The sequence below is a fragment of the Lottia gigantea genome, assembly GCF_000327385.1.
Source record: "Lottia gigantea unplaced genomic scaffold LOTGIsca_12, whole genome shotgun sequence".
Classification (NCBI taxonomy): domain Eukaryota; kingdom Metazoa; phylum Mollusca; class Gastropoda; family Lottiidae; genus Lottia; species Lottia gigantea.
This window is the reverse complement of record NW_008707225.1, coordinates 2414357-2435418: the sequence shown is the minus strand read 5'-3', so window position 1 is coordinate 2435418 and position 21062 is coordinate 2414357. Positions and strand designations below refer to the sequence as shown.

The window sequence follows — 21062 nt, the reverse complement described above, 5'->3', positions numbered from 1 at the left end:
GTTGCATAAAATTTTTTAATGGAGTCCATATAACTTGATGGAAAGAAACCTTAGTCATCAAGGATTTTTATTATAATCCTGCCTTAAAGCCAGAATACAAATAAATTTTAAATTCTAAATAGTAATTACTCCTATGAACCTAAAAATACCTATTTACACGTAATAAAACCTGTATGTCCCACGGTTTTGCTCATTCTAAAAGATAGCTTGCCAGGCAACTTCCAGCTGTCAGAAATGATTACAAAATCTTTTTACGCACAAGGGCAATAACTCTGAAACTTCATGTGATTACTACCAATTTCGAACTCGACCGAGATCTCATCAATATATAAATTTACATGCATACCAAGGTTCATCAAGATCATATGTGAACGGACGGACAGATAGGTGCGACTGCAATATACGTCCACATTTCCAAGTGGGTGTATAAAAGTGATTAAGATTTAAAGTAGAGTTACATCTTCATCATATCTAGATATAACAAACTCTGCCTAATACCTTTTAAATCATTAAGCACTTTTTGGGTTTGAAAGTCGTTTGATATCCCTCGATAAGCTTAAAATATGTGATTTATTTCCTTTGTGTGTGTTACATATTAGCTTTTAATAGTATCAGTAAATCCAATAGTCCATGTGTGCTGTGGTCATTTTATTTTTATCATTCCGAAAATTGTTAACCCTAGACCAATATGTATTTATGCCAGCTTTTTGGTTAGATATATATTAACATACAACTCAAAACATGAAATTAAACAACCAACTCGACAACACTGTAAAATGCGTATAATTATTATTTCTTAATAGTTAGCTTTAATATCACTTCATTATAATGACAATTCTTAAGGAACATTGAATTGATAAATAAAAATACTGACTGTCACAATAATATACGTATAACGTGAGTGTAATTTATTGCTAAAAGTCATTGAAACAACATAAGGATATGGCCCATATTGTGTTCCATAAAATTTTTCTGCTGACTGACACGGAATCTGCTAGTTTGTCACGTGACTTTGTTCACCGGAAATTCCAGCAGACGACACTTGGAATTCTGATTACCGCTTGGGATTATAAGGAAAAATTTGGCCGATAAAAAAAATTGTGACGTTTGGTAATAACTGAAATCCGCCATTTTGTATTTGTCAAAGTATACATTAATACACTTTACCTTGCATGAAACTACTGGATTCATTCTACTAGCTGACATTGTAGAGATAACCCATGTTTATCGCACATGTAAATTATAATTTTCCAGAGATGCACGAAAAATAAGTTAGAACGAAATTAAATTACTTGATTGTATATTTTTGTGCGTATAGAAATATAGAAGTTATTATTATCATTTATTATATTATTAGTTGGTATTATGCTTCAACAGTTGACACATTCCTGGCTTATTTCAACAATTTTCTATACACCAACTTTACAGAAAGTATAATACATGTAAATATTGCTATATGCTACTCTAGTTATAACTGTGCAAGAAAGAAGGCAAGGCCGTATAGCATGGAAAGTGTTTACTATGATCTCGGTCGATTGTTATCTAGCTGTAGGCAACGTGATTGCTAGTAAGGTTCTGTTACATTCAAATTTGTCCAAAATAACTTTTTACGCTAAACAATTTCAAAGGTATGTTACCTCTTAGGATGACCGAAAATTTGAAAGTTGTAAACTTGGTTATTATTTTGTGTCATAACATACAACAACTCTTTCTATAATCCAATAAATCCATAAAGCTAAGTAATAATTTATTAAACTAAGTAAGTTTGAAAGAAGCTTCTATTTCTGTTTCAATAATTACTTAAGATAAATGGATATATCGTCTTATATAGGGATTCTTTTCTTTAGTCAAGGCATCTGGTAAGTCCAGCTGATGAATATATACACTTGTTGACCAAGTTTGAGACTTCAAACTTTATGTCCTTTCTAAGAGGAAGTATTCATTGAATAATCTAGGTAGATCTCCCATTCAATTAAACAGTTAGTTCACAAAAGAAGTAGAACGTGGATGTACAATAAGTTTCATCCATTTCCCAAGAATTTCTGTCTAATCTGACACAATCTTGATTTGAAGCAGATGGTGGATTCCCTATCCAGGATACAGTCGTACCATCATAGATCCATTTAAATACATTAGTCCCGTCCGTATCTCTTGCTCCGATGAAATAGCTTCCAAACGACGATCCTGAAAGATCATATTACCATATCATTATAAATGATCTCTTTTTACATCATGTTTATCACAAGATTGTTTGTTAATCTTATCTAAATCTTTGCGTGAATAAATCATATAAATTTTGAAAGGAAAAACTTTTACTGATGATCTCAATAAAAGAAATATCAGCATCCAACTAGCAATTAAAGAATAGTTTCCTTATTTTCTAGTTGTTAAATTAGGCAAACTATTTGAATAATTGGTGTTTCTAATGAATTATCATGTATTCTTAATCATATCATTATGTTCTTATTGCATATAATTAAGAGTTTTAACCAATCATAAATGTCCATGTATGTACAGTCTGGATAAACAAAAAAAGGCTTTTTGACCTTTCTTGATAGGTCACTTATTGGAATCCTGCTGGTTATTCTCTTCTAATTTAGCTAAATATGAATTAATCATAGACATTTGAGATAAACTGGTATTTTTCCAAGTCATTAGAACACCTCTACTTTCTATTCATATAAGTATTGGCTTTTTCATTTTCATAAATGAATATAAGGGAACCCATCTTTAACAGTTTAAAAATGTTAACACATTACGAATATGTATTTTCACACAAATATATGATATATTACTTGCTGAAAATTGCACAGAATACAAACAATTTCAGAATGCGCACATATCTACATAGTTATAAATGCAAAGGTCTCAATGCAAATCAAGCGATTTCCTCGTAAATATATTCGACACATATTTCGAACCCTTGGACTGCCATGGAGTTTCACGAGATCATATAACAAATCTGTCAAGACATGGATATCTCTGGGTCTGGGAATGATCTCAAAATTATCAGAAGTTATGAACATTACCTTCGTCCTGAATAATTCCCCTGGCAACTTGTAATTTATCATTTGAATCCATTTTGAAAAGAGATCCTCCATCACTCTCACATTTCAATAGAGCGCTGGTAAAGTTTTTCTGTTGCATAAATAACTTGATACAAATGAAAGTGACTGCATGGTAAGTATAACTTTTAGAATCACAAACTGCTTCTGAAATTATAAATTTATATTAATACATGAAGGAACCATTGATAAGTCGAATACGTAACATAACTGGCGAAAATTCTGTTTGAATTCTGGAAGTAAAATCTGAAACGAATTTGTTTTTATTATTAACAAACATGAAAACAAAGGTCGCATAGAGGTTACCACTTTGAAGTAAGCTGTCATTCTGGTTTCAAACTATACCGACCCAGTTCGGTTAAGTAGGGGCATACAATGCCGTGAACGAAAATGAATAGTGAGTTATGGTTTTTGTTATTGGGAGATACTCATAGTCAAACTTCTTGACAAACATAAAGTTTCCCTAATTGTTAATTTTTATCATTGTAAAAGCTAAATAATATTACCCAAACAAGATAGTGTATTACATGGCTGAACTTCGGCACTGCTTCCAGGACAGCTTGCTCCACCACTACTAGGTGTTGGATTATCACACAGTCTAGTTCGAGTTCGAGTTCCTCCATCACACGTTATAGAACAACTGGAATAACCTGACCAAGATCCCCAGCCCCCATTCACTATGGATAAAAACAACACAATTTTCATTTTAATTAACTTAAAATCTTGTTGAGACTACAGTTTATTAGAGTTTGATTATGTAATGTTTGAACTGCTCTATCTCTTGTTGAATGTTAGTGTTAAGTATAAATTTATAAATGCAATCTTAAACCAACACACTATTTAAAGCTGATACAATTGGAGTAAAACGATCACAGTATAATTATTGATGTACTCCAGATTTAAGAAAATTATGCAGCTATTTTGTTGCTTTTGTGGTAAAAGGGTACATAAACTTAGTTTTTAATTTTCAATCTGACATGAACGTTTGGATGTCTCTGAATCTGGGATGATACTAAAATGTGGGTTTAGGTTTTTGTCATTGAGGGACATCCATAGTCAAACTTGTTGACACACCTAAAGTCCGTTTAACTACGTTTGTTTTTCTAATTGTTAATGGTTTTGATTTAAAAAGCTAAATAATATTACCTAAACAAGGTTGTGTGTAACATGACAAAGCATGGACACTGTTTCCGGAACAGCTTGCTCCACCATTACTGGGTGTTGGATTATCACACAGTCTAGTTCTCGTTTGTGTTCCTCCATCACATGTCTGAGAACAACTGGAATAACCTGACCAAGTTCCCCAGCCCCCATCCACTATGGATAAAAAATAATAAAATAAAATCCCCTTTTTATCTCACTGTTAGCTGTGATATTGTTTAGACTACAATTTGTTATTATCTAATTGTCTTTATGAAGTATTTGTCTCTATTTCTTACCGTATGTCTGTAGTAATTCATATCATTATATTACATAGATTTTCTGATCTTTCTATTCGGCGACCTATTGGTTTGTCCTGTTGTCACACGGGACAGCGACCATTTGCGATCTTACAAAAATGTACCAATCACGATCAAACGCGAGGAAAACTAGTAAAAAGTCCGTAAAATAACCTTAAAATCAGTCAACCTCTAACGACCAGTTTCCGTCTTTATAAGACCACATGGTGCAGAAAAGTAGGACATAAAACTCCATTCATATCATTTTAACGACGAGTTATGCGGCCATATTTGGTTCTAACATTTTTGCAACGTCTTTGCAACGTGTGTACAGCCTTTTTTCCTACCGTTCAAGATGTTACAAGAGTGATAGTTTAGTGAAGGTTCAGATCTTACTCAACATATGTTAACAAAGTTTCATCCAAATATGATGAAAATTCTTTTTGAAGAGCTGCCATTGTATCATTAGCAATAACACCAAAACGTTTCATAGAAACCTTGTCAAATTCGGTCTGGTCAAAGATATAGATATAGATATAGATGCCAAGTTTCATTCTTATATCTATTGTGGCAACAAGGAGATACTATCGTCCATGGACGATAACTAAATAAGCGTTCATCGGAACGTCGTCAAATTCGACATTTGGTCTTAGTCTAGATCTCCACATCTGTTTATTTAATGCGATTTTTGCCCAAATCAGACGAAAACTGAAGTTTTTATCAAGCTAACAAAAAATGTTGACAGATATATACGTACAGAGATATATACATATTGATCTAGGATTAATCTTTATAGAACAGGTCATTTAGATATAATGTTACTCTCACTTCGAGAGTTCTAAGAGTTTATTTTTTCGATGGAAAATCGCCCGACCTCAATTTAGTAAAACCCCATAAGTATTCGATATCAAACAAACAATGTTCTCATCACCATCTAACACAATCATAGAAAAATACCGACCTGGACAAGGTGTACTCCCACATGGTGTAGTTTCAGAAGAACTTGCTGGACTGCCCTGACAGATAGCTCCTCCATTTGATGGAGTTGGATTATCACAGCTGCGTTGCCGTGTTTTGGAACCTCCACCACAAGTTACTGAACAAGTGGCATATGATCCCCAATTTCCCCATCCACCATCAACTACAAAGTGTATAAATTTAAAAAGAATGTATATGGGGTAGGCCTGAAGACTCCAGTAATCACACTAAAAATTGCTGGCACATTTTCAAATCAGAAAACTGATTTGAATCCTACAAAGCAATTTATAAAAGAGGTGCTTATGATAATTTGAATGGATATGTGTGTCTTCATAACTCCGACAAAGAAAGAATATCATACGTACCAGAACATGGTGCTGAATTACATTGTATTGTCTCTGTATGGTCTGTATTAATGTTTGGACAGTCCACTCCACCATTTGAAACTGGTGGATTATTACATTGTCTAGTTCTTGTTTGAGATCCTCCACCACACGTTAAAGAACAAGCTGAATAATCTGACCAACTTCCCCAAGCACCATCCACTGAAATATATCACATGTAATTAAATATATAATATAATAAAAGAAAATAAATATCTGAGAAGGGACAACAACCAATATTCTGTAAAGGAGATACAGTGTTATCTTATTTGTGGATATCTCGAAAAGGGAAATAACTCTATGAAACACTATCAATTTTTAAACCTTTATTATGTATGTACAACACACCATCCACAATGTGCTTGGACCGAAAAATAATACCAAAGAGGCCAGATTTGTTCTCTTGATATCTCCGTCGAAGAGTAGACATGAAATGAAATGAAATGAATGGAGTTTTACGTCCTACTTTTCTGCACCATGTGGGCTAATGCAGGGTGCAATGAGGGAAATTTTGCCAGGACAGCGGTTTTTCGATTTCCAACTGTCGAGGGATCTTTAACGTGCACAGCCTGTAGCACACGGGGCCTCGGTTTATTGTCCCATCCGAACGACTAGACGCTTTTTCCATGTCAGCCCCTCGTACCTGCATCACTGATAGGGGGAAACCGGGTTGAAAAATCCGAAGGTATTATCTCGACCTATGCCGGGATTGAACCCCGGCCCTTCAGGTTAGCGAGCAAGCGTCTAACTCACTGAGCCACCGCGGCTCCCATCGAAGAGTAGACAATCATATTATTTGGTTAAATACTTAAAAGTAATACAGGGTTAAATCTCTTCAGATGTATTTTTTGGATAAATCCATATTACAGTACTGAGATAGGGATTCCATGTCTATCACAATGCAAGTAAAACCAAATAAGCTATTTGAAAAAAGTAGGTGAAGATATCATCAATAGTTTGTGAGACTTGCAGACCACGAACTAATCAATCGAACTTCCATTAAAAAATACACATAAAAAACAACCTATCAATACATAGATTTATAAGACCTTACAATTTATCGATGGCAAACAGAACTTTTTAAAAAGATGCTTGTTTCCAAGGTTCTTCCGTCAAACACTGTAGATGTCGGTTATTGCAAGAATTATATATAGAATCTATACTGACAATGAAGCGGTAATATCCCAATGACCAAAAGTTCCTTGTGGTAGAGGGAAACGCGATAATTTGACAGACAAGGTAACATGCAACATACGCACACTGAAAACCACTTAAAATGGAAGTGGAAACCACTAGGATTTAAAAGATTTGGAGACCAGTGGGGGAAACCACTAGGGAGGACCTTGTAACGGGGGGAAACCACTACATGCCGGGGAAGTAACTCTCATATGGGGTCCTTGAGTCTCTTCTCTTTATTTGACCTCGAAATTGTCAGACATTTTCAACGAATATATAATTCATTGGCAAAGTTTGTTTGTATACACCTGAAGATGATTGCCATTTTGCGCTTGCGCATTAAGGGGTTTTCCTTTTTCCTTTTGATTATCAAGACAATTTTTTTGGGAACTGATTCATCGCCTGCTCACTCATTTTTCCTAATTCTGAATATAGTTTTTTGTCGCTTTTTGAAAATTAATAAAGTGTGGGAAGCATACTTATTTAACCAATGGTCGCTATTAAACACAAATATTGGTCATAGGACGAATGTATTCTATTCCTAACCCTATTCCTTTAACAAACCAAGTGGGACTACTAACGGGACAGCAAAATGCAACCCAAAATCTAAAATGACAATCTAGCAAAACATTGGTAGCAGGAGGTATATCAACCATAAGTAAGTAAATATTCCACAGTGAAAAGGGTATCAGATGTCTAGATTCGCCATATACACAACAAACTAGAATTGGGAGCGCGCAAACAAAAGAAATAGCGACTTGACAACGAATTTCCAAAGCCAAGGGACGTAACTGATGAAAATACATTTCTCCAATTTCAATAATCAAGGTGAGGGAACTGATCACAATAATTGTTATATTATGATGGTGTTTCAAACACCAGAATCCATGAGGAAGCATTTAATGTGGCATCAAGTGATCAGAAGATTAAGCATGCTCTGCCTGAAACCACACCTGTCAATGCTACTAAATACAAAAACCTAGTGTTATGTAAGATAATTGCCAGGCAATGTAATATACGCACACTGCCAGCTTTGATTTAAAAAAAATATTTGGGTGTACAATAACAATTACCAGAATGAAATATTCAACTTTCGGATATACACTTCTTTTGAACTTTTTAAGCCGATACTGAATAGTACCAAGTTTCATCAAAATCTGTTAAGAATTGGGCCTTCTAGAGAGTTTACAGGCTAAATTTTTCTGATTTTCAATAGGGTTCATACTTGGGTGATAACAAACACTCACACCAAGTTTCATCAAAATCTGTCAAGAATTGCGCCTTCTAGATTGTTTACGGGCTAAAAATTGAACGTGTTTTCAAGAACAAGGGCAATAACTCATACTAATTATTATAATTGGACCTTCTGAAGTGTTTACGAGCTAAAAATTGAACGGGCAATATTCATACTAGATATTTTTCAATTTTCCTGATTTTCGATAGAGTTTATCCTTCGGTGATTCCAAACACCCACACCAAAATCCGTCAAGAATTGTGCCTTCTAGAATGTTTACAAGCTAAGATTGAACGCGTTTTCAAGGACAAGAGCAATAACTCATTAGTTTTTTATCTTTCTTTCTGATTTTAAATAAGATTCATCCTTGGGTGATAGTAAATACTGAAAACAAGTTTAATCAAAATCCGTCAAGAATTGCGCCTTCTAGAGTGTTTACGAGCGTTTTAAGAACAAGGACAATACCTCATACTAAATATTTTTCAATTTATCTGATTTTCAATAGGGTTCATCCTTGGGTAATTACAAATATCCATACTAAGTTTCGTCGATATCAGACAAGAATTGTGCCTTGTAGAGTGTTTACGAGCAATTGTGGCCGCATGGACCGACTGACGGACGGATATGGGTGACGACAATTTCGTGTGGGCGTATAACAATTATAGAATCATATGGTGTCAACTTTAAAAACAGAATAGACAGATATTTTTTTTTTTTTTTTCGATTAGGTCAAGTTTTGAGTCGATGTGGTAAAAACCCTATATGTAGTAGCTGAGATATTTAATGCCATGAGCCAAGAAATCAGCGTAGAAAGAAAATTCTCTGGAGTATCGAAGCAATTGAGAGATATAGCTGGCTCATAAATGGAAAATTGATCGTGCTTATCGTAAAATTTCCCACTAAGTCTATGTTTATTTTGGTCATATTTAAGACGCAGAACCAAGTAAGATGCGTACATCTTTTACATTGGTTGTTTTTCTTGATAACTGTATAATCAAGACTGATCCTTTAATTCCTACTCTATCGCTAAATATGCAGGAATATTAATAAAAATTGATGGAGTTGCATCTGATAATATCATTTTGAACAATAAATTGCTTAATATGAAATATCCATAGGTATAAAAAAAAAAGAAAGAAAATCAATCATAAGGTCTTGAACTAATCACGTGGGAATGCAAGAATTTTTATGTATAAATTTTCTATCGCCCCGGTTGTTAGTTATCCTCTAGATTGAACTACAAACGAAGAAACTTAGTTAGATATGAAAATGTTCTGATTTTGGCATAAATCATAAAATATAGTCAGAAAACACTAACAGAGCCATAGATTACATGCAACACATGTGTTGAGAAGAATAGAAATGACACAATGAATAAGCTTCTGAGCGTAATTCTTTTGCAGTTTCCTCCTGTATATCCAAAGTGGTTTGAAATCTGCAAAGACTCGGAATCTATGCTAAGTAATCTTATAGACTTTTCTGGTCATAATATCGTCGATCTATCTATCTATATGAATCTGATGAACGTGCGACATTTACTTGTTATTATAAATTGAAGTACTTATTGGCTTTCTCAAATATATTTATTGAATAATTGTAGTCACTTTTCAATCCTTTTTAGAAACAGTTAATCGAACGTCTAAAGTATTGCAAAACAATCCGTGAATGATGTAGATTAGCTTTAAAGCGCAATTAGATGTTCCATTAGAGCAGTATTAAAACCCTCTACTAAGTTCAATAATCTTTATATTATCTTAAACTCAGTCACTCGAATCTAACTGTTGTAAAGTAAGGCTGTATTTAAGTACAACACGTTACAAATTCTAAAAGTGTTTTAAAAACAAGGAAAAAAGGAACCTGAATGTGTGTGAAATAAATTTGAATAACATCCTGATTCAACGTTTTAATTAAATGTAATTTAGGTTCCAAAGTCTCTTTTTAAACTTTATAAGGTTTGAAAATCTGTTTTTTAATTTGTTGTCTTGCTATATAACATGGCTTGAATAAGATATACAACGTTTTATACGCACACATGAAATGGGGGGGGGGGGGGGGGGGTTATTGCCCTTGTACTTGAAAATGCGTTCAATTTTTAGCATGTCAACACTCTAGAAGGGACAATTCTTGACGGCTTTTGACGAAACTTAGCTTGAGTGTTTGGTATCAACCAAGGATAAAACCTATTGAAAATCAGAAAAATCGAAAAATATTAAGTTAGAGTTATTGCCCTTGTTCTTGAAACGCGTTCAATTTTAAGCTCGTAAACACTCTAGAAGGCTCCATTACTGAGGGATTTTGTGTGCGTGTTGGTAATCACCCAAGGATGAACCGTATTGAAAATCAGAAGAATCGAAAAATACATAGTGTGAGTTATTGCCCTTGTTCTAGAAAATGCATTTAATTTATAGCTTGTAAACACTCTAGAAGGGACAATTCTTGATTTTCAATAGGGTTTAACCTTGGGTGATAACAAACACTCATGCTTAGGCAATACTGAATAATATTGAGTATGAGTTATTGTCCTTGTTTTTGAAAACGCTTTCAAATTTAGCTCTTAAACATTCAAAGGCACGATTCTTGTTGGATTTTGACAAAAATTGGTTTTATTATTCAGTCCCGCGCTAACATTCAAAATCAAAGCTGCCAGAGGGCGTATATTACCTTGCCTGGCAAGCTATCTTTAAAAAAAATGAACTAAAATGTGAAAAAAATATTGTAGTTCATTGATCTCTTCCGAATCTAATCGATGTAAATGTATATTGATTTTTAATGACTTATCGACCATCTTTTGTTATTATCAGGTCTCGTCTTTACCTAACGTTTTTTATAATCAGCTCAGATCTGATTAACTCGTTTTTTATTGCCAATATCCGCTTTAAAGTGGGATTTCGCTGTTCAATTCAGATTATGTCTAAGGTCCAGTGTGTTTCAATAATCACAATAAATCATTCATCTTCAGTAAGACAAAAAGTTGAATTTGATTTGAATTAAAGATAATTGTTGTATCTCCACGTAGCTGTATATGCAAGTGTGAAAATCCAACATAGGTGTATCTATAAGATTAAATGTAATATACTGAACAGATAAAGAGGGTGTCGCATTTTTAGATTATTTGGACAAAGTCGTCCACGATCAAAATTGTTATTTTTCTTTTTACATATGATATTTAGAATTTAAAAAGACCAGTTTATGACATTTCTTTATCTGTTCAGTATAAAATGAAGTTCGGAAAAGTGTTCAAAAATATAAAATGATTTGAATTTTATAATTCGCCTGTCGTCACAGTTGTATATAAAAGCTGTGGCTATAGCCCCCACATCGAGATTGCATCACGGTACTGGCATACAAAATTTAAAAAGAAGTCTCTTTTTTTTATTTCGGTCACGGGGAAAACTTAAATTGGTATGTGTCATTTCCCTTTTAATTTATATACTACCTGACAACCCAAAATATCTCACCTTGACATGATTGTGTATTACATGGAATACTCTCTGCAGCATGACCACTACATGATTGCCCATTATAAACTGGTGGTGGACTATCACACAATCTGAGCCTAGATTTCTGACCACCACCACAGCTTACTGAACAGGTTGAAAAAGGTGTCCAATTTCCCCACGTTCCATCAACTGAAATATAATAATATCTTGCGTGTTAATTCGTCACTCGTTTACAAACGGTATGATCAGTTCTGTGAATAGTTCCAGATGGTATCCAAAATATGATCTGCAATTACCAGACCAACAACTAACACAACGAGATCGAATAATGGAGGATTCAGTCATAGGTCTGCCTCCCAGGGAATGATCAACCATCTAACCTCACCACCGATAGATATATGATTGAGTCGAGGATACCAAACGAAACCATTTGCAAACTGAACCAGACAACGCACTGACAAAGTCTTACGAGACCATCAGTTCAACGCAATTAATTTTATACGCCCACATGAAATGGGGGTGTATATTGCCGTCACCCATGTCCGCCCGTCCACAATAAACACTCTACACGGCACAATTCTTGACAGATTTTGACTGGTATGGTTGTTTGTAATCACCCAAGGATAAACCATATTTAAAATCAGAAAGATCGGAAAATTATTAGTATGAGTAATTGCCCTTGTTCTTGAAAACGAGTTCAATTTTTAGTTCGTAAACACTCTAGAAGAAACAATTCTTTACGGATTTTAACGAAACTTGGCATGAGTGTTGGTTATCACCCATGGGTAAACCCTCGCCTGGCAAGCTATCTTGGTTTGCCATGTCTCATCTCCTCGTTAGGTTTCCTGGTAAACAACCCACAGGATGTCTTGGCTCCATCAACGGACCACCAGTACAAGATAATTGAAATCATCTACCGATTAATCTCCAAATCTGTCGTGAACAGATAACAGTTCTTACTTCTAGTAACTTTACAATTAAAATTAACTAATTAACTTTAATTCTTAGTTCAGATAGACAGATAACTAATGAAAAAGATTTTCATCTATTTCAGTCAAATCATTAAATTTTTATGCTTTTTTCTTTTTCAAAAAATACTAATCATGATATCTTTTGAAAATAGACTATTATCATGCCAAAGTCTAACAAAGACAACAGCATCGACCCTAATTAATCATATATATTTCATTTTTTTTCTTTCAGTTTTATTGAAAGCATTATTTCGTATTTTCTTTCTACTTTCTCATTCCTTTCTGTTTAGTTCTTTCACTTTCAGATCGATACCAGATAATCAAACCAAAGCAAATTTTATAATGATTATGAAGAGTTTTTGAAGAGATACGAGTTTCAGCGACATGTCGGGCGACCCAACCGGATTGAAGATTTCCCTACAAAACCAAAACTGACCCTACTACCAACTACCTAGTCTGCCTTATCATTTAGTTGGAAGTGGGCGTAAACTTTACATCTACCAACCAACCCACAATACTGACTTTTAATAAAAACAGTTGTCTTCAATTATCTATTACATTTTTTACTTTAAATGAAAATCTGATTGCAGGCCATCAACGGAAAACATATCCAAAAACCAAAAAAAAAACTATTGTTTCCCCTAATTTGTAAAAACCACCAATATAACGGAATGTCATTATTACAATCTGCATTCTTATACTGTTGTCAATTTTGCAAAGAAAATGAAACGTTATGAAATTCTATGGATAGCTAAAACTAATACATTCATCTGACCAATGTGAAGCTGAGAAAATAAATCGCTGCTAACTTTACAAAGTTTTTAGATTGATGAACTGAAAATCTGCAAGAGCAGCTTTAGCTGATAGCGGACGTTCACTTGTCGTCTACCCACCAACCATATATTGAAATGGATGAACAAATTAATTTCAATATATCAATAATGTTTCATTAAGGTTCTCAGTGGAACAAGTAAAGTTTGAAGAAGGCTGGAGACAGAAAGTATTCATTTCCTGTTATTCCTTTGTTTATTCGACCTTCTTGACGATGGCCTTACTTTCACAGATATACGATGAATGAAAAGATTAGAAAAATAAAAATACCGTTATTGAACGGTTGAAAACATGAAGATTTAAGACAAACTACAAACTATAAGCCGATTAAAATTAAATTGTTTTCCTTTTGTTGTTGTTTTGTTTTTATTTTCGAAACAAAAATTTATAATAAAAAACGATTTTTATAAATTAATACATGAAAATATTTATAAAATAAGTTATTGACTTTAATGCATGTACTTGATTAGTATCAGATCAGACAGATTAACCTGAATTTGATACAGGGAGTTTACTAAACGGTATGTTATGTTTAGAAAGTTTTCTGACGCAACCAATTTTCCACACGTACTGAGAATCATCAGTCAAACCACAAAACAACATTGTGTGTTGTGTGTTTTTTATGGGATAAAAACTGGATAAGCGTTTTGCTTTGTTTTCGTCGGATCGTAGCGTGCTTCGGGTTTAGAAAATTAGTGCGTTATATGCCATGTATTTTAATGGCGGTCATCTATGTTCGTGGTCTGATTCTGGTAACTGGGGCAGATGCGCTGTTGCGTATGCTTCAGAATAAGCAGCATAAAAAAATATACCTCTCAGCGGAGACACAAAAGAAATCGTTATACCAGTATGATGTATAAAGTTTATGAGCGTATTTTTAGCCCGATCGCAACGAATTTAAAACCGCTCAAAAAAATTCGCTCATGGGCCCGCTCGCGTCGACGGCAATTTTCTTAGCCCCTCGTGGTGTTGATATCATGTGATGTTCAAAATGGCCGACTCCAATCGACGGAACAAATCTGTCTGAGTTAAATGTAGCTATTAAGATTACTCTCTGTGTGCTCTTTCGAGAGAATGGAAGCAAATAAATCAACATTATCAAGTTTTAATTGTTATATTATCCTTTGAAAATAAATTGAAAATCAGACGAATCGAAAAATATTTACTATGAGTTATTGCCCTTGTTCTTGAATTGTTTGTGGACATAATAGAGAGCTGGTATCAAAAAATATTTACTATTGAGTTATTGCTCGTTCTTGAATTGTTTGTGGACACGATAGAGAGTTGGTTTCTTGATGGATTTTTCCAAACTTGGTATGAGTGTTTGTAATCAACCAAGAATGAACCCTATTGAAAATCAGAAGAATCGAAAAATATTTAGTATAAGTTATTCAAACATTAATCCCACTTGAATAAAAAAGCTGTAAACAAAACCCATAAAATATAAAAATTTCACTCTCAGAAACATTCATTAACTGATAACTCTTGTCAATCTCCAGGACAAATTTAGCTGCCAATACAAATGTGGGCGTATTACGATGGCGTCACTATTTGATTTTATTGATACACTTCAATTATGTTAAATCGTGAACGCGATAGAGGTGACCTGCCCTAAAAAGGTGAAAGACAGTATATGCAAAAATGGCGTTTGGAAAAAATCCAGGTTGAAGTTTGATATCTTTACCACTCTCAAACTAATGTTAGGACTGTAACTTTAGTAGATGCAACCAGAAAACACCCCTAATTGAAATGTTCTATTTTGATATTGATCGGTATCATGTCTGTTGTAATGTCAGATACTGCCATGCTTGTCGGTGCTTTTGGCCATTACTTACCATGCGAAGGCAAATGGCAGTATGTCACATTTTGTGATATTGCACAATTTAAACAGTTTAAATAGAAACGATAAGCCGAAATTCATTCTGAAGAGGGTTACTGGTACAATAGGCAAAGTGAGTAATTGGACAATTATAATAAATATGCTTTTTCTTTGCTTAGTGCATCCTTCTTAGCTATTTTAGATAATATATCACTCCTGAAAGAAAGTTAAATGTTAGCACTTTTAGTTGTAGAAAGTGTTATTGATAGGAATGAAATATATTTTAGAATTGTGTTGAGAGGATATAGAAGCCGTGTATTCAGTAGATAATTTAGCATACTTGTAAATCATACAGAAAACAAACAACATAGAGAACATTTTTTTTATCAAATACAATGCTGAAACAAAATGACTTTATGGTAATTTATGTCCATATTTTTCGGTAGATTCATTGATAAGATTCTCATAGTTTTTATCTACGTCAATACTGGTCCAAAATGTACGCCGATTTGTGGGCATCATTGGGCACAACTTTTCAACAAAATCAGTTTTCTTCTCAAGCGGTATTCCTCTGTTCTTCTGGCGCAGTCTCTTAGGGAACACCAACATTGCTCCTTTTTAGTGAAATCCAATTCAATGACCTCGGGATCATCATGGATCAATTTGTAGGACAAGTTATTATTATTTGGATAAACTTAATTCCAGATTTCTTCATCTTGGCTAGAGAATGGATAGGACAAACTAATATTTGACATCTGTAATTCTTCTACATTAGAAAACCTTGATACAGCATCTACAAAATGATCTAATACTTTGCCACCTGGTTGACGATTCATTTGTTGATGGATAGAGTCGGCAGATATAAATGTATGTCCTGGTTCAAAATGTTACAATGTTACGTCTTCAGGTAAAACATCTTTATTGTTGTTTGACATGTAGCTCATGCTGGAGACCCACTTCACATTGTTCTTCACTTCAATTTAGTGAAACTGATCTTCATACCTAATAAACTGTATATATTTATCATAGCTGCATTTTTGCAATTGATTTAAAATCATCATACATCATTTGATTGTGTTTTTGGAACTAAGTTTTTTTTATTCTGTCATCTATCCGGTCATCTGTTGTCGTTTCGTCTTTGTCAGGTTCATAATCCGGATCTTCATGGTCAGCATTAGAATTTTGAAATTCTTCATTATCATCTACACCATAATCATAGTCTCTATCTACCAGTATCTATTATCACCTCTTCCAAAAGATGATCTGGAGATCCTAGAAATATTCTTGTTGGTGTTGATGGTGCCACTATGTATGCTTACAAATTCTGAATTTTTCTTGAAGGCTCATTTTTGTGTTCTTGCACGGTGGAATTTGATACCTCAGGATATAATTCAAACAGACACTTCTGGTCCATTTCAGGTTCTGCCACATCATTTTGTTATTGTATTGTGCATCTTTATAAACAGATTGTTTTTAAGGGATAATTTAAAAATTTGCTTCCCTCTAGATAAGCTATCCAAGTTGTTAATATCCACCGTGTACAGCAGTATCTCAAACCTCTCTATAAGATCAGACCTTGTTTGGAAGAAAATGGCAGTAACTTACTATTTACTGCTTTTTACCTTTGTAATTCTGCATAAAATGCAGATACTGTTGAATTTAAGAGCCAATAACTCTTTTTATTCTTCATATATTAAGTATCAGAACGGTATCTTCTGGTCATAATGATACCCATAACTCATTTTCGACAAAATTGAAGATACTGTCTTCAACCTTCATTAGGGCAGTGATAGGTTTGTGTCTGAATTTTGTTTGTTTGTTTAAATCAATGACATTTTTGACAAGTTAGATTTTGATATACTGAAAATTTATCAAGGAAGTGCGCGTATCTGGCAAGGCAACAACTTGTTTTATTACGCACACGCTGTTCACATTAATTTTGATTCATTCACATTATCAGATACTATGGGTAAAAAATGAAAGGGTAGCTCCAATCTTCAAATTGAGAGCAAAAAAGCGAAAACGAAGCACAAAAGTTTAATTAAATTTAAAATTCTATTAAAACATAAAGAATATCGATAAATGCACAATATATTATTGTTTACCTTCAAAACCTTATTAACTTGAATTTATATGAAAGTACAGGAGTAATGGATTTTTACTAAACAAGGCGAGATCTTGGATGAGTTCGATTATTACAAATATTTCATAAAGGGCTGTCATTAAAGTACATATCACTCGATCTTGTGAATGCAAGACGGATTTTCATCAATGTATTGATAATTATTATTTGGGGCGAGGGCGGGTTATAAATGCGCTGCAATGTGAGAGTATAGCCTTAAAGTCTGCCGTTCGTTTTCCGATGAAAGAAAGTTAGATGTCACATAAAGCCAGAGGGAAGTGTTTTATCTAACCGTTAAGGCCTCAAGTGTTCATTAGCCCGTTGGGAAAAGTAGGCCGTAAAACTCCATTCCATTTCATTTCCTTTTTTTTAAAATATGATAATAATAATGAAATAAGGGGCACAACTAGCGCCCTCATTCAGTCTCATCAAGCGGCGACCAGTGAGCTAGACATACTATTTTTGTTGAAACTTGCTCGCCAAGAACCTAATAAATAAGAGGGGCAGTGGAGTAGCTCAGTCGGTAGCGATTAGAATGTTGTCTGCAAATCGATTAGGTGCCGTTGGTTCGAAAAAATTCGGAAGTATGTGCCCGTGTTCTATCCCCTTAATAAAAGAGTCGATACAAATTTGGGCTGGCTTAGTCCCCGAAATCTCTATCCTATTTTCCAATACAAAATGTAAGACAAAACGTATTGCTCCTAACACAACTCTCCTATTCGCCCAAAACATGCTGTAGAATAGACGAAGAGGATTTAATCGTATCTACAAACATTGTCAATACAGTCGGAGATCAGTGAACTGGACCGTCTATCCAAGTAGGCATTCAAACTACATGTATTATACATTTTTACCCCAGTTTATTATTTATCCCTGCATACAAGAACATTTCATTAGTTATTAAAATCCCCCAGAACAATCATATATATATTTTTTTAATTTCCTAGAGACACCTTCTACATCTGCCACCTCATTAACACTGACTTCCTTCCAACCTGAAGACAAATAAAAAGTCTAACTAGCCGGTCGCCGGCTGAAAAGACCACGTTTGTATGCATCAGTTACACCCCTTTTCTGAAAAACTCGTCTTGTATAGAATTAAACACAAATGAGAGAACATGTTGGTTATCGATAGTATTTTGTAATTGTTACTTACGACAGAAATCTGTTTTGTAGCACTAGCAAGTTCAGTATCCTATATATGTCCTTGTGAATGGCCTATGTTTCGATCTCTAGAAATATCTAAAGTCTAACTTCCTGGTCTAAGAGACAGATAAAACCCCTTGTCTCTTAAAATCATTCTCGTGAATGCGGGTTTTAAATATAAAAATCCTTGGCCATGTTTTATACTTGACGTATAGCTCTCACTAAAAAAAGCGACGCAATTAGAATTTTTGGATGTTACTCTTATTTCAGTATTTGTTGTGTATGATATTCATGTTTCCATTGATACTGTAATGTTATATGAATGGCTGAAAAGCACAACCTTTCTCTTTTAAACAGTCATGACCAATGAGCAGTGGTGGCGCTAGCCGGCCGAGACAATGGGTAGAAATAGGAGACAGACTGATTTATTGGCGGTACAACTGTCGAGGTTGGGATTCAAAAAGTATGAGAGTTTTTGGTACATTGGTAGGTACAAACCAGTTTTCTAGACCCTTTACATCGCCACTGCCAAGTAGGTCTAAGAATCGCATAATCTTGCCTTATAAAGAAATATTGAGTTAATCTGTGGTTGGAGTCTCTGTAGTGTGCGACGATTAACTGCGAATTTAAGCTAACAGGTCACACGCCGGTTCGTTATTGATAGACGACATTTTTAACCGAAAGAAATATATAAATGAATCTAACTTACCCTTTTTACCATAATAAACAAGCTGCGATTGGGTATTCACGAAATCTGTAGTGGTTAAAGCTTGGAAATATATCTGGCAAAGATTTGAAACAGAATGGAATGATATTGTCAAACAATTTGCATCCAAAACACAGATATCGGAACAATGTAAAGAACTTTTCCCAATAAAACTCCGGTTCGGAACTACTGTCGTAACATTTCGAGAAAACTGTTTATGGAAGTTTTCCGTTCTATCATGTCCATTTGCAAAACAAAACCCCAAAATACAGAGAACAATAAGTAGCGAAAAGCAGAACATTTCTGTCTTTAGCAGTTGTGGTAGCTTTTACACACGAGTAGAGGAATCATAACTGTCTACTATGTACAATGTATGTAAAAAAAATTAGAACATTAAATCAATAAAGAAATTCGTCCAACCATATATTGGTATTCTATAATAATATCTTTAATTAAGAAACAATCATACTTCTCCTTAACTTAAAAGTTATTTCATGTTATGGGAACCGATATCCATGTATAAATGCGAATCTGTTCATTAATATTCGTCATTTTGTATGTGCTCTAATGTGTGGAACAATCAGTCATTGAATTAAGGTTTAGCTCGTGATATGATTAACAGGTTTGAAGCAGAATTTTTATGTCAAGTCATTAAGACACTAAATATTAAAGGTAAAGAGTTTTCTGAAGGAAAGGTCGAAATCTCAGAAATACTTAGGTTAAACCTCCTTCTAATTTATTTCATCTTTTAAATTTTCCAAACCGAAGGGAGGTTAGTAGTTCTATGATGAAACAACAGATATAAAGCCCAAAAATGTAACGATGGTGATGCAAAAAGGGAAACGAAAAAAAAAAGAATGTTCGGAGATGTTTCAAAGATCATTAGAGCATAGCCATTTTTAGGATTTAAGATATTTGGGGTAAATTTATGAGGAAGAGAATTAATCACGAATGGCGAAAGGGGAATTTAAAGAAAGAGGGATAATCTACCAAAGACTAAGATATCATTTACATTTTTATTTCGGGAATAGGCAATCACGGCGCTACTTCACTTATGTACCTCTTTATGATCTCAATTTTTTATCCACTAAAATACGACAGGATGATGTTCTAGACACTATTCTGAGTATTCTCACCAAATTTCATCTCAATCGGATAATCGGACAGGCTTTCAAAACCACAATATATCGTTTATAAATTGCCAAATTGCTCACACTTCAGTATTATACCTCTACGTTCATAATTCTTTCAACTCTTGGCATTATAACCCACAGACATTACCAATGACTCTCAAGGATTATGAGTCACCTGATTGACCTACATGTCCAACAGCGGGCGTTCAAATCAAACATGTGACTAAATCGTGTATAAAAACCAAATTGCTTGCACTTCGGTAAAATAGCACTACCAGAAGTGTTGGTCATAATTGCCTCATTTTTTAGTAATGTATATCTCAGACATCGACATTGAGCCTCATGGACTATGAGTCACCTCAGTGACCCACATGTCCAACTGTTTCTGGCAATATGTGTAACTGGGATGGCTCATCGACTTTTTTATCGAGAGACATTCTCTAAGTTTGTGGGTCACAGTATTCATAAATGAAACAGTTCCGATCATCAAATCTGATTTGGGTAAGATACTGAAGTGTGATATGTTTGGGCCTCATATATCGGTTACTTGTAGCGTAAGGTACTTTACAGTATTCATGTAATTTTGTAGAGACGGTACGAAACGTCCAAACTTTTCGAA

General features: G+C 34.3%; 1 protein-coding gene across 1 annotated transcript; it reads right to left on the bottom strand.

Moving 5' to 3' along the window:
• Positions 1-3557: 3557 nt before the first annotated feature.
• On the bottom strand, positions 3558-11902 carry LOTGIDRAFT_110577 (hypothetical protein; the record flags this gene model as incomplete). The annotated part of the gene is made up of 2 exons (XM_009048185.1): positions 3558-3742; positions 11734-11902. Coding segments are annotated over 2 exons (354 nt in total), but the record flags the coding sequence as incomplete, so codon positions are not given.
• Positions 11903-21062: the final 9160 nt, after the last annotated feature.